The 15,582-nt window shown below is 44.5% G+C and overlaps 1 protein-coding gene across 5 annotated transcripts in view; it reads right to left on the bottom strand.

The window, feature by feature from the left end:
• TSC22D3 (TSC22 domain family member 3) overlaps positions 1–2,059 on the bottom strand; it is a 59,239-nt gene extending 57,180 nt beyond the window's left edge. The window contains exons 1-2 of one of the 5 annotated variants that reach the window (XM_028482471.2): positions 1,438–1,649; positions 406–828 (exon numbers count right to left, since the gene is read on the bottom strand). In XM_028482471.2, the coding sequence (XP_028338272.1) occupies positions 406–828; positions 1,438–1,532 (518 nt within the window). In that variant the 5' untranslated portion in view covers positions 1,533–1,649. Of the gene's footprint in view, positions 1–405; positions 829–1,084; positions 1,155–1,190; positions 1,409–1,437 lie in introns of those variants that run through there. The other 4 variants (XM_028482473.2, XM_007100760.4, XM_028482474.1 and 1 more) reach the window with 4 other exon arrangements.
• Positions 2,060–15,582: the final 13,523 nt, after the last annotated feature.

The following is a 15,582-nucleotide window of genomic DNA, read 5'->3' on the forward strand; positions in this document are numbered from 1 at the left end:
GAAATGGGCTTTTTGATAAGGGTGCGATTCAGATCCCAAGAGCATCCCATGGCAGATTCTCCAAAGTGGCTGTGGAAAGGTGGGCATTTGGGGAGAAAGTGCCTCCAGCTACACCCGAACCATCTAGGACCCTGTCCGCCTTCTGGGCTCCAGCATCTCCCTAGGAAAGACTCTGCAGGCACCTTTCAAAACAGGGCTCCCACCTGCCAGGCTTCCCCTCAGCTGTACAGGAATCCAGGTAGCCTCAGGGTCCGGTCGTGGCACCCGGGAGCCCGATTCCCCCCCCCCCCCCCGCCCAGTGTCCCTCTTGGCCTTTCCAGTTGCCCCTTTCTGTCAGAGGGGCGGGTCCAGCCGAGGCGGCTGCGAGCTGGGCCCGTGTGCCCAGCCGCGTGCCCTGTCACCCACCTGTGGAAGAAGAGCAGGATGGAGAGCATGGTCTGGTCGATGTTGCGGTTGCAGATGCCCTCGTTGATCAGGTAGCAGGGGTCCCGCAGCACGGGCTCTAGCGAATCCTGCCGCATTATGCTGTTGAGCTTGTCGGTGTTGAGGTTCTCGAAAATCAGCTTCTCCTGCAGCTGCCGAAAGTTGCTCACGGTGGGGCTGCCCGGCTTGTTGTCCCCGCTGCTGTCGCGCTGGAGCCCGCTCCGGTGGGCCAGGTCCAGGCAGCAGTTGCAGCAGTCGAGGCCGACAGGTGAGCGGCAGTTGGGCGTGGGCTGGGCCATATTCTCCGCCTCGGGGGACGCCTGGCCCGCGAGGTCAGGGGCGGCCGGCAGGTGCGCGCCCGCCGGGCCGGCCTGAGGAGACTCCAGGGTGTCTGGGAAAAACAAGCTGCGAGGAGAAGAGTTGGAAATGAGCGCCGAGAGCCGGCCACCCTCGACTCGGCCCCCTTCTGGCTGCGCCGCTCGGGGTGCGAATAGAAACAGCTGGACAAACAGCTCTGAGCGGATCCTTCGGGCTCACTTCCTCCTCTTCCTCCTCCTCTCGCCCCCCTCCTCTCCGGGCCGGGGCCGCCCCCCTGAGGTGCCACACGCGGCCCCAGAGCCGTCCCAAGTTTCCCAAGTGTAAGCGGGGGCCCGGGGCGGACCTGTGGTAGCAGGAAGGGCGGGCGGCGGGGCAGAGGGAGAGCCGGGGCGCGCCCTCGCTCCCTCCCTCTCGGGCTCCCTCCCTCCCTCCCCGGCTCGTGGACTCGCCAGATCTCGGGCTCACCGGGGCTGCGTCGGCGGAGCGGTAGCAGGAGCCGAGCGCGAGTGAGCGAGCGAGCGAGCGAGCCGCGCGCCCGGAGCTGGCGAGGGGCCGTGACAGCATGCAAATGACCCCCGGGGGGCCGGCTGCCCGTGAGGGGCCGCTGCTTCCCCCCTCGTGCTCCCCGGAGCTGGCGCGGTCCTGCCCCCGCCCCCAGCCCCGCCCCGCACCCCGCACCCGCACGGCTGCCCGCACCCTCGCCCGAGCGGCCGGGAGCCCGGCCCAGCTCCCCCTCCCTCCGCGTGCTCCGCGGCGCCTAAGCTCGGGCTCCCTCGCCGCTTCTGGCGCATCTTCGGCCAGAAATCCCCGAGAGCCGCCGCTCGGGGCAGCCGCGCCACCCCGGTCTCGAGCTCGGCGGGCGGGCCAACGTGCCTGGTCCCACCGCGGACGGGTGCCCCTACAGGAGAGACGCTGCCTTCGAGAAGCGGGGTGGCGGTGGGGGGGGGTGCAGAGAGAGCGGTGGCCCCTGAGGAGAGTCTGAGGGCTCAGGGCACGCCTCGGGAGGACCCAAGACGGGCCTGGAACAAAAGTCACAGAAGCACGCTCAACTGCTCCTTGGTTTCTGTCCCTTTCTTCTCCCTTCACTCATCTTCCCCTTTTCCCCCACTTGCTCTCTCCTGTCTCCCCTGAGCCCCAGCGGAAGCGGTCTCTGAGCTCGCTTCGGGGAGTGCCGGCCCCTCAGCGGGCTTCCTGCCGCCCCTGTTCCCTCGCTGTCTCAATCCCCCCACCCCCCAGCCTGCCTTCTCTTGGCCCTTCTTCTCCCATTCTTTCTCTCAGTTTTCTTTTCCTTTTTTCTTTATTTACTCCTTTCTGCTCTTTCCTTTCTTTCTCGCCCCCTTTTCTTTTCTTTTTCTTTTTCTTTTTTTGCGGTACGCAGGCCTCTCACTGCTGTGGCCTCTCCCGTTGCGGAGCACAGGCTCCGGACGCGCAGGCTCAGCGGCCATGGCTCACGGGCCCAGCCGCTCCGCGGCACGTGGGATCTTCCCGGACCGGGGCACGAACCCGTGTCCCCTGCATCGGCAGACGGACTCTCAACCACCGCGCCACCAGGGAAGCCCTCGTCCCCTTTTTTATTCCTTTTCTGGATTCCTTTTCTTTATTTCATTTACCTCTTTCTTCCCCCATTCCTCTTTTTCTCGCCTTGGTTTCTTTCTTCCCCTTCCTTTCCCTCATTTAATTTCCCCCTCGCTTCCCTCACCTCTGCACCCCCTCTTTCTCCCTAGTTTTGTCCCATCCTCCCCTCTTCACTTAGTTTCCCCGATTTTTCCAAACTTCCTCTCCCCTCTCTTTTCCGATCCCCCGGCCACCTTAGGTGATCTCTGTCCTTACCCTTTCAAGGTTGGAATGTAAATTGATACAGCCACTATGGAGAAATTGACACATACCAATAAATTGATACATAACACTATGGTATGGAGGTTCCTTAAGAAACTAAAAATAGAACTACCATATGACCCAGCAGTCCCACTACTGGGCATATGCCCTGAGAAAACCATAATTCAAAAAGAGTCAGGTACCACAATGTTCATTGCAGCTGTATTTACAATAGCCAGGACATGGAAGCAACCTAAATGTCCATCGACAGATGAATAGATAAAGAAGATGTGGCACATATATACAATGGAATATTACTCAGTCATAAAAAAACACAATTGCATCATTTGTAGAGATGTGGATGGATCTAGAGACTGTCATACAGAGTGAAGTAAGTCAGAGAGAGAAAAGCAAATATCGTATATTAACGCATATATGTGGAACCTACAGAAATGGTACAGATGAACCGGTTTGCAGGGCCGAAATAGAGACACAGATGCAGAGAACAAACGTATGGATACCAAGGGGGGAAAGTAGCAGGGAGGTGGTGGGGGAGGGATGAATTGGTAGATTGGGATTGACATATATACACTAATATGTATAAAATGGATAACTAATAAGAACCTGCTGTATAAAAAAATTTAAAAAAAGAGTATAGGGCAATTGTGTCCAATAGAAATATGAGAATCACATATATAAATTTTAATTTTCATATAGACACATTTTAAAGTTAATTTTAATAATGTTTGAATAATGTAATTGAAGAACATCAATCTAATAGCCCTATATCAAACTCTAAATTTTGATAACAGAATATACTTTCTTTTCAGTTACTCAGAGTACTTTTACTAAATTTAAGTTATATAAAACTACGGAGAAAAGATCAAAACATTCTAGAAAGTAGAGGAAGAATAGCATAGCGGTTAGCCTGTCTTGGGTAGATCCCACCTCCACCTTTGGCTAGCTGACCATGGGCAGTTTTTCCTTGAACTTCCTCTTTTCAAAATATCACCAATTAGAACAAGAACAGGCCATAATGCTCCAGCAATGTCCTGGTGGCCCCTGTGGCAGCTAACGGTCAATTAATGCTTCAGTTGCAAGGAGGTCTCTTAAGAGGGAAAGTGGAAGGCAGGGGTAGAAGCCACAGTAGCTGGGAGCTTTGCAGAGGTTGGTGGGAGAGGGGGGAGGGGAGGAGGTAGGTGGCTCCAGGAAGCAGCTATTCACCAACGGTCATGGATGTATCTCAATATTTTAACAACTGCTGCAGCTTTATTATAACAATGTAACTGAATAACTAAAAAAATTTAAAGAGGTGCAGTGATTGGATGTTCATGGGCACTGGGGGGGGGGAGGGGCGTCACATGAAACTTTGTCCTGAGCAGTTCTTGACCCTGAGGAGAAGGTACCTCTGGAGCTGAGCTGAGGTGAAAGGGCAGATTTGTGGGGAGCATGGCAGGCTGATGTCCTGGGTCAAACCCCAGCTTTGTGAGATGTAGGGATGAGCTGGGTGGGTAAGTGGTAGGGTTCTGGGGTGTCTCAGAACTTGGAGACTTGGAATACTTTGAATGCATAGGATTCAATAATTATTGGTTCCTGAAAAATATGTAAAATATTCATGATGTTTAGTTTTCACTCAAAACTCAAATGGATTTCAGTTTCAGTCAGCAGTCCCCACCCCCCTTCTTTCACAAGCCCATGGCCCTTGCAATAGAGCAGTATATACTGCCATCTTGTGTTCAAGACTTCGAACATTTCCTGCCTGAGTCAGGTCTTGCAGAGACACTGAATTCCACTAGTGGAATTCCACTTGCCTGCTAGTGGAATTCACACTGCACTGGTCCTGAGAGCCGGAGGAAAGAGGAGGCGGTTCCTGTACACTAAGAGGACTTCATGGCCAGACTGACACCAGTCAGGGCAGAGCCACCCTCTTTCTAGTGGCGCTTCACTTGCCTGAGTCCCTGTAGATTGGGCTTTCATAGAGTTGACATTCCCTCTGTATGCCATGAGGATCACCCCCATGATTAGGAGCAAAGGGCAGCCAACAAACTCCTGTTTCCAAGGCTCTTGGGTCTTATATGGGGCCCAGCGATTTCCGGAAATGGAAGGAGGGCCGTACTCTCTTCTGCTGTAGGGCCCAGAAAACCAAAATCAAGCTGTACCCCTGCTTCCTGACAGGATTCCAAGATAAGACATGAAAGAGGCGTTGGGAGGTCACTGACCAGTCCAGCAAAGCTGAGAGTATGCTCCCTGTGTTCTCACAGACTACTGAAGATTGCTTGTTCTCTCAAAACCCAATCCTTTAGATGCGTTAATTTCCCCTTTTCTTCCTCTTCGCTGTCTTTTTTTTTAATGTTCTTGGGTAAAAGCCAGAGGAGGTAGTAGAATATGAAATTTCATATGCATTGTGTAGACTTATAGCCTACTGAATTGTTTTTTAATTGCATTGTTTATGATTTTCCCTCTTGTTTATAATTATTTTATGTTAAACATTATAACAAAATATATTAGCTCCATAAATGTTTATTTAAGTTGTGTTTTGAGACCTGCTGGGGCCTTTTGCTTCTACCCTTGCCTGAGTCCTCTTATCTTTGTGCATAACCTTGGGATGAGGCCCTGGTGGAAGTATTTCCTTCTTGGCATTTGGCACCGTTAAACTCCAGATTTTGTCCCCTTGACATTTCTCTTGTTGTAGTCTTTGCTCGCAAGCAGTATTGTTAATAATTCAGTACAGCTTTGCATACTATATCCAGGCTGATCAAGAGCAAATATAACTTAGAAAGAGGAAAATCTAGATAGTTCAGATATAGAGTTCAGAAAGCTGTTGTGTGTTTGCATACAAGTCCAGCTTGTATTGACATATAGCATACCTCCCCGGGAAGGCTGACTGGGCAGGGCCTCCTTGACTCCTCTCTGTGAAGCCTTGCTTTGCTCACATATATTGTGTTGGATGGAGAGACTCCAAGTAGCAGAACGTTCTTACATAAACCCAGCAAGCAGAAGGGGCCCCCACTTGCAGACAGAGCTGGTGGCTTTCTGGGTGGAGTAGAAAGGGGAGAAAAGGGACACCTCCTTCTCAGATGGAGTCATCAACAGTCACATACTCTCCACTTGCCCTGTGCCAAGTATGGGGTTAGTGGGGATTCAGAGGTAAATAAGACACAGCCCAAGCCCCCAAAGAACTCATGGTCTAGTTGGCAAAACAGATATGTAAGCAGACAAAAACAGCACAAATGGGAAGTGACGATGGAGGCCTGGTGTGTGTGGGGAGGGGTCAGGTCTGGAAGGATGGAAGTTTAATCTACATGGAAAGAGGAGAGAACAGAGGCCTGGAGGTGAGAGCAGGGTGTATGTTGGGGGCTGCATGTGGATTACAAAGAAAGTGGTGTTACTGGAGAGTAAGATGTGAGAGATGGAACAATGAGAGTCAAGGCTAGAAAGGGATTTCAGGACCAGGTCTCAGGGGACCTTGTGGGAAGCATAAGGAAATCCTCCCGCTTCACGTTTGCCACACATTTAGCAATTATTAAGAAAAGGAATAGATATTACTTATTGAGGTCATGCTATGTGCTGGGCACTTTACATATATCATCTCATTTAATCCCCACAACAATCCTATTAAGTGGGTACTATGATTCCAGTGATGAGCTGGGCTTGGGAAAGTTAAAGAAGCTCTCATGTCACATAAGTAGTAAGTAGTGGCATTTGAATTTGAACCTACCCCTTTCCAACTTCAAAGCTTATGCCTTTAACCATTAGGTGACTTTTTAGTGATGGTTTATTATACATTTACAAAGTATAACATCTGTTTTAAGAAGACTGCATACTGCAAAAAAGTGCAATCAATGATTTATTAACAAATATATATATATATGACCACAATCTTTTTTTAATTTTTCAAAAATTTTATACAATTTAAAAAGTTACTTTCCATTTACAGTTATTATGAAATATTGGCTATATTCCCTGTGTTGTACAATACATCCTTGAGCCTATCTTACACCTAGTAGTTTGTACCTCACACCCCCCACCCCTATATTGCCCCTTCCCCTCACTGGTAACCACTAGTTTGTTCTCTATATCTGTGAGTCTGCTTCTTTTCTGTTATATTCACTAGTCTGTTGTATTTTTTAGATTCCACAAATAAGTGATATGAAACAGTATTTGTCTTTCTCTGTCTGACTTATTTCACTTAGCATAATGCCCTCCAAGTCCAACCATGTTGCTGCAAATAGCAAAATTTCATTCTTTTTAATGGCTGAGTAGTATTCCATTGTGTGTGTGTGTATACACATATATACGCACATACCGATGTGTGTATATATGTATATATACCACATCTTATTTATCCATTCATCTGTTGATGGAGATTTAGTTTGCTTCCATATCTTGGCAATTGTAAATAATGCTGCTATGAACATTGGGGTGCATGTATCTTTTTGTTTTTTTCAGATGTATACCCAGGAGTGAAATTGCTGAATCATATGGTATCTATTTTTAGTTTTTTGAGAAACCTCCATACTGTTCTCCACAGCGACTGCACCAATTTACATTCCCACAAACAGTGTACAAGGGTTTCCTTTTCTCCACATCCTCGTCAACATTGGTTATTGTGTTCTTTTTGATGATAGCCATTCTGACAGGTGGGAGGTGATCTCTCATCATAGTTTTGATTTGCATTTCCCTGATGATTAGCGATGTTTAACATCTTTTCATGTACCTGTTGGCCATTTCCATTTCCTCTTTGGAAAAATGTCTATACAGGTCTTCTGCCCTGACCAATATATTTAAAGACTTTTATTTGTACTGTGGAGAGCCAGAAAGGAAATTGATAAGTCTGGTATAATAATTAATATTATAATAGCTGATGGACTTCCCTGGTGGCGCAGTGGTTAAGAATCCGCCTGCCAGTGCAGGGGACACGGGTTTGATCTCTGGTCCAGGAAGATCCCACATGCCGTGGAGCAACTGGGCCCGTGCGCCACAGCTACTGAGCCTGCGCTCTTGAGCCCGTGAGCCACAGCTAATGAGCCCATGTGCCACAACTACTGAAGTCCGCGTGCCTAGAGCTGGTGCTCCACAACTGCACTGCGCACTGCAACAAAACTAGAGAAAGCCCGTGCACAGCCATGAAGACCCAGTGCGGCCAAAAATAAATAAATAAATATTTAAAAAATATTATAATAGCTGAATTTTTTATTACTACCATGTGCCAGGCACTGTGCCAAGTGCTTTACATGGCATTATCCAATTTAATTATCACAACAACCCTGCGAGATACTATCATCATCTCCACTTAAAAGATGAGGAAACCAAGGCACTGAGAGGTTATACAGCATATCTAGAGAATAGGAAGCTGCCGTCTAAGCACTTACAGTCTAATTAAGTTCAAGTCAAGGCATACAGTAGTTTTTAGATAAGTCCATTTCCCTACCATCAATATGCAGACGGACTCTCAACCACCGCGCCACCAGGGAAGCCCTCGCCCCCTTTTTTATTCCTTTTCTGGATTCCTTTTCTTTATTTCATTTACCTCTTTCTTCCCCCATTCCTCTTTTTCTCGCCTTGGTTTCTTTCTTCCCCTTCCTTTCCCTCATTTAATTTCCCCCTCGCTTCCCTCACCTCTGCACCCCCTCTTTCTCCCTAGTTTTGTCCCATCCTCCCCTCTTCACTTAGTTTCCCCGATTTTTCCAAACTTCCTCTCCCCTCTCTTTTCCGATCCCCCGGCCACCTTAGGTGATCTCTGTCCTTACCCTTTCAAGGTTGGAATGTAAATTGATACAGCCACTATGGAGAAATTGACACATACCAATAAATTGATACATAACACTATGGTATGGAGGTTCCTTAAGAAACTAAAAATAGAACTACCATATGACCCAGCAGTCCCACTACTGGGCATATGCCCTGAGAAAACCATAATTCAAAAAGAGTCAGGTACCACAATGTTCATTGCAGCTGTATTTACAATAGCCAGGACATGGAAGCAACCTAAATGTCCATCGACAGATGAATAGATAAAGAAGATGTGGCACATATATACAATGGAATATTACTCAGTCATAAAAAAACACAATTGCATCATTTGTAGAGATGTGGATGGATCTAGAGACTGTCATACAGAGTGAAGTAAGTCAGAGAGAGAAAAGCAAATATCGTATATTAACGCATATATGTGGAACCTACAGAAATGGTACAGATGAACCGGTTTGCAGGGCCGAAATAGAGACACAGATGCAGAGAACAAACGTATGGATACCAAGGGGGGAAAGTAGCAGGGAGGTGGTGGGGGAGGGATGAATTGGTAGATTGGGATTGACATATATACACTAATATGTATAAAATGGATAACTAATAAGAACCTGCTGTATAAAAAAATTTAAAAAAAGAGTATAGGGCAATTGTGTCCAATAGAAATATGAGAATCACATATATAAATTTTAATTTTCATATAGACACATTTTAAAGTTAATTTTAATAATGTTTGAATAATGTAATTGAAGAACATCAATCTAATAGCCCTATATCAAACTCTAAATTTTGATAACAGAATATACTTTCTTTTCAGTTACTCAGAGTACTTTTACTAAATTTAAGTTATATAAAACTACGGAGAAAAGATCAAAACATTCTAGAAAGTAGAGGAAGAATAGCATAGCGGTTAGCCTGTCTTGGGTAGATCCCACCTCCACCTTTGGCTAGCTGACCATGGGCAGTTTTTCCTTGAACTTCCTCTTTTCAAAATATCACCAATTAGAACAAGAACAGGCCATAATGCTCCAGCAATGTCCTGGTGGCCCCTGTGGCAGCTAACGGTCAATTAATGCTTCAGTTGCAAGGAGGTCTCTTAAGAGGGAAAGTGGAAGGCAGGGGTAGAAGCCACAGTAGCTGGGAGCTTTGCAGAGGTTGGTGGGAGAGGGGGGAGGGGAGGAGGTAGGTGGCTCCAGGAAGCAGCTATTCACCAACGGTCATGGATGTATCTCAATATTTTAACAACTGCTGCAGCTTTATTATAACAATGTAACTGAATAACTAAAAAAATTTAAAGAGGTGCAGTGATTGGATGTTCATGGGCACTGGGGGGGGGGAGGGGCGTCACATGAAACTTTGTCCTGAGCAGTTCTTGACCCTGAGGAGAAGGTACCTCTGGAGCTGAGCTGAGGTGAAAGGGCAGATTTGTGGGGAGCATGGCAGGCTGATGTCCTGGGTCAAACCCCAGCTTTGTGAGATGTAGGGATGAGCTGGGTGGGTAAGTGGTAGGGTTCTGGGGTGTCTCAGAACTTGGAGACTTGGAATACTTTGAATGCATAGGATTCAATAATTATTGGTTCCTGAAAAATATGTAAAATATTCATGATGTTTAGTTTTCACTCAAAACTCAAATGGATTTCAGTTTCAGTCAGCAGTCCCCACCCCCCTTCTTTCACAAGCCCATGGCCCTTGCAATAGAGCAGTATATACTGCCATCTTGTGTTCAAGACTTCGAACATTTCCTGCCTGAGTCAGGTCTTGCAGAGACACTGAATTCCACTAGTGGAATTCCACTTGCCTGCTAGTGGAATTCACACTGCACTGGTCCTGAGAGCCGGAGGAAAGAGGAGGCGGTTCCTGTACACTAAGAGGACTTCATGGCCAGACTGACACCAGTCAGGGCAGAGCCACCCTCTTTCTAGTGGCGCTTCACTTGCCTGAGTCCCTGTAGATTGGGCTTTCATAGAGTTGACATTCCCTCTGTATGCCATGAGGATCACCCCCATGATTAGGAGCAAAGGGCAGCCAACAAACTCCTGTTTCCAAGGCTCTTGGGTCTTATATGGGGCCCAGCGATTTCCGGAAATGGAAGGAGGGCCGTACTCTCTTCTGCTGTAGGGCCCAGAAAACCAAAATCAAGCTGTACCCCTGCTTCCTGACAGGATTCCAAGATAAGACATGAAAGAGGCGTTGGGAGGTCACTGACCAGTCCAGCAAAGCTGAGAGTATGCTCCCTGTGTTCTCACAGACTACTGAAGATTGCTTGTTCTCTCAAAACCCAATCCTTTAGATGCGTTAATTTCCCCTTTTCTTCCTCTTCGCTGTCTTTTTTTTTAATGTTCTTGGGTAAAAGCCAGAGGAGGTAGTAGAATATGAAATTTCATATGCATTGTGTAGACTTATAGCCTACTGAATTGTTTTTTAATTGCATTGTTTATGATTTTCCCTCTTGTTTATAATTATTTTATGTTAAACATTATAACAAAATATATTAGCTCCATAAATGTTTATTTAAGTTGTGTTTTGAGACCTGCTGGGGCCTTTTGCTTCTACCCTTGCCTGAGTCCTCTTATCTTTGTGCATAACCTTGGGATGAGGCCCTGGTGGAAGTATTTCCTTCTTGGCATTTGGCACCGTTAAACTCCAGATTTTGTCCCCTTGACATTTCTCTTGTTGTAGTCTTTGCTCGCAAGCAGTATTGTTAATAATTCAGTACAGCTTTGCATACTATATCCAGGCTGATCAAGAGCAAATATAACTTAGAAAGAGGAAAATCTAGATAGTTCAGATATAGAGTTCAGAAAGCTGTTGTGTGTTTGCATACAAGTCCAGCTTGTATTGACATATAGCATACCTCCCCGGGAAGGCTGACTGGGCAGGGCCTCCTTGACTCCTCTCTGTGAAGCCTTGCTTTGCTCACATATATTGTGTTGGATGGAGAGACTCCAAGTAGCAGAACGTTCTTACATAAACCCAGCAAGCAGAAGGGGCCCCCACTTGCAGACAGAGCTGGTGGCTTTCTGGGTGGAGTAGAAAGGGGAGAAAAGGGACACCTCCTTCTCAGATGGAGTCATCAACAGTCACATACTCTCCACTTGCCCTGTGCCAAGTATGGGGTTAGTGGGGATTCAGAGGTAAATAAGACACAGCCCAAGCCCCCAAAGAACTCATGGTCTAGTTGGCAAAACAGATATGTAAGCAGACAAAAACAGCACAAATGGGAAGTGACGATGGAGGCCTGGTGTGTGTGGGGAGGGGTCAGGTCTGGAAGGATGGAAGTTTAATCTACATGGAAAGAGGAGAGAACAGAGGCCTGGAGGTGAGAGCAGGGTGTATGTTGGGGGCTGCATGTGGATTACAAAGAAAGTGGTGTTACTGGAGAGTAAGATGTGAGAGATGGAACAATGAGAGTCAAGGCTAGAAAGGGATTTCAGGACCAGGTCTCAGGGGACCTTGTGGGAAGCATAAGGAAATCCTCCCGCTTCACGTTTGCCACACATTTAGCAATTATTAAGAAAAGGAATAGATATTACTTATTGAGGTCATGCTATGTGCTGGGCACTTTACATATATCATCTCATTTAATCCCCACAACAATCCTATTAAGTGGGTACTATGATTCCAGTGATGAGCTGGGCTTGGGAAAGTTAAAGAAGCTCTCATGTCACATAAGTAGTAAGTAGTGGCATTTGAATTTGAACCTACCCCTTTCCAACTTCAAAGCTTATGCCTTTAACCATTAGGTGACTTTTTAGTGATGGTTTATTATACATTTACAAAGTATAACATCTGTTTTAAGAAGACTGCATACTGCAAAAAAGTGCAATCAATGATTTATTAACAAATATATATATATATGACCACAATCTTTTTTTAATTTTTCAAAAATTTTATACAATTTAAAAAGTTACTTTCCATTTACAGTTATTATGAAATATTGGCTATATTCCCTGTGTTGTACAATACATCCTTGAGCCTATCTTACACCTAGTAGTTTGTACCTCACACCCCCCACCCCTATATTGCCCCTTCCCCTCACTGGTAACCACTAGTTTGTTCTCTATATCTGTGAGTCTGCTTCTTTTCTGTTATATTCACTAGTCTGTTGTATTTTTTAGATTCCACAAATAAGTGATATGAAACAGTATTTGTCTTTCTCTGTCTGACTTATTTCACTTAGCATAATGCCCTCCAAGTCCAACCATGTTGCTGCAAATAGCAAAATTTCATTCTTTTTAATGGCTGAGTAGTATTCCATTGTGTGTGTGTGTATACACATATATACGCACATACCGATGTGTGTATATATGTATATATACCACATCTTATTTATCCATTCATCTGTTGATGGAGATTTAGTTTGCTTCCATATCTTGGCAATTGTAAATAATGCTGCTATGAACATTGGGGTGCATGTATCTTTTTGTTTTTTTCAGATGTATACCCAGGAGTGAAATTGCTGAATCATATGGTATCTATTTTTAGTTTTTTGAGAAACCTCCATACTGTTCTCCACAGCGACTGCACCAATTTACATTCCCACAAACAGTGTACAAGGGTTTCCTTTTCTCCACATCCTCGTCAACATTGGTTATTGTGTTCTTTTTGATGATAGCCATTCTGACAGGTGGGAGGTGATCTCTCATCATAGTTTTGATTTGCATTTCCCTGATGATTAGCGATGTTTAACATCTTTTCATGTACCTGTTGGCCATTTCCATTTCCTCTTTGGAAAAATGTCTATACAGGTCTTCTGCCCTGACCAATATATTTAAAGACTTTTATTTGTACTGTGGAGAGCCAGAAAGGAAATTGATAAGTCTGGTATAATAATTAATATTATAATAGCTGATGGACTTCCCTGGTGGCGCAGTGGTTAAGAATCCGCCTGCCAGTGCAGGGGACACGGGTTTGATCTCTGGTCCAGGAAGATCCCACATGCCGTGGAGCAACTGGGCCCGTGCGCCACAGCTACTGAGCCTGCGCTCTTGAGCCCGTGAGCCACAGCTAATGAGCCCATGTGCCACAACTACTGAAGTCCGCGTGCCTAGAGCTGGTGCTCCACAACTGCACTGCGCACTGCAACAAAACTAGAGAAAGCCCGTGCACAGCCATGAAGACCCAGTGCGGCCAAAAATAAATAAATAAATATTTAAAAAATATTATAATAGCTGAATTTTTTATTACTACCATGTGCCAGGCACTGTGCCAAGTGCTTTACATGGCATTATCCAATTTAATTATCACAACAACCCTGCGAGATACTATCATCATCTCCACTTAAAAGATGAGGAAACCAAGGCACTGAGAGGTTATACAGCATATCTAGAGAATAGGAAGCTGCCGTCTAAGCACTTACAGTCTAATTAAGTTCAAGTCAAGGCATACAGTAGTTTTTAGATAAGTCCATTTCCCTACCATCAATATTTAATTTTGTTAAACTTTCTTAATGGGAGAAAGCAGATTATCTTTCCTGAAACTTTTCACAACTGTTCACAGATTTGTAGACTGCTATAGTTGGTAAGGGTTTAAAACCTTCTAGATCAGGGCTTCTATTTTTTTTCTTCGATGATTAAAAGATAAGGTTATATCTTTACTTAGTTGATCTGGACCTATAGTTAAACCATTTAAGAATTGTCCCGTGAAGGGTTAAATCAATTTACATTGGGAAGAACCAATTATACAGACAAAAAAAACAAATAATCTCAGTATCATGCATGCAATCTGTGAAAGAATCAGTTTTTTTTTAAAAAAAACATATTATGAAACGGTAAGCAGTACACATTCAAAATGTGTTTCTGAAAAGAATTTTTTTTGGACTTACTACTTTTTAATGTAATGTTTTTTCTTTCTTTTCCTTTAAAATTTCTTTGAGGGCTTCCCTGTTGGCGCAGTGGTTGAGAGTCTGCCTGCTGATGCAGGGGATACGGGTTCGTGCCCCGGTCCGGGAAGATCCCACATGCCGCGGAGCGGCTGGGCCCATGAGCCATGGCCGCTGAGCCTGCACGTCCGGAGCCTGTGCTCTGCAATGGGAGAGGCCACAACAGTGAGAGGCCCGTGTACCGCAAAAAAAAAAAAAAAAAAAAAAAAAAAAAAAATTTCCTTTGGAAGCACAAAGAATAATATATGTATATAATATGTAAGTATAATATACATAAGAGGAAATAAATTAGCAATTATTTCACCTTCTAGAAAATTGTGTTGATTTTTTTCCTATTTGTCTCTATGCATTTATACACGTTTTTTTGCATAATTATGGTTAGAACAAAGATCTAATTTGGTACACAGTTTATCACTTAATATAAACATTTTTATATAGTTTTATACAGTTCATAATTATAATTTTAAATGGCTACATAATATATTCTTTTTTTTGCATGTTCATATCAGCTTTATTATTTTCTACCTGCCAGCATCATTTACACAACTTTTTTTTAAGTTCTTTTTTTCACACACACACACTGTATTTTATTTTTACAAGAGATAAATAAACTGACACCAAGCATTGTAAATGGATGACCACAACAAAAGCAACAATGATTGCAATTACCAAACACAAAACACACTCATTGCATTTTAGAATCAATGGGAGACGGTAGTAATGCAAAGGTAAATAAAAACAAAAGTTGGTTACCCAGAGTTGTCATAAACCATATGTGTTCATTCACCAGTTGCTTCCATTGATATGCCAACGTGTGATGAAGTAGCCAAGACATGGTACAGACATGCATTGCTCTGAGCTCACAGTGAGGCAGGAGGCCTGGGTGCCAGTAGGGTGGGCTAGTAAGGGGAGGATTCATGGATGATGGGAGACTGGGTAAGGATTCATCAGTTTTCCATTAGAGTTCTGAAAATGCTTATTCATTCAGTTCAGCAGTATAGTCAGTTACAAGAAACCTGTACTTGTCAGTCTTTTCCATGAATACCTTGAAGATGAAACCCTTTTATAGGAACATTTTTGCAAAGGCATCAGAATACACCCAGAACTGTCTGTAAATGACAAAAGACTTAAAAATGACCATGGTTAAAGATTTGATGAAAGTTCATAATAATGCAATTGACAAGGAAATTTAGTGATTTCTGAGATATACATTTTAAAGTAATAACTAGAATTATGACTTATAACATTATACCAGAACATATAAGATTTTTAGAAATTTCATGTAATGTCTGAAACATTTATATTAACATATTTCCATACAAATAACCCAATGAAAGTTTAGTATTAGTTGTTTTGTTTGTTTGTTTTTTTATACTGCAGGTTCTTATTAGTCATCA

The sequence above is a fragment of the Physeter macrocephalus genome, chromosome 21 (assembly GCF_002837175.3).
Source record: "Physeter macrocephalus isolate SW-GA chromosome 21, ASM283717v5, whole genome shotgun sequence".
Classification (NCBI taxonomy): Eukaryota; Metazoa; Chordata; class Mammalia; order Artiodactyla; family Physeteridae; genus Physeter; species Physeter macrocephalus.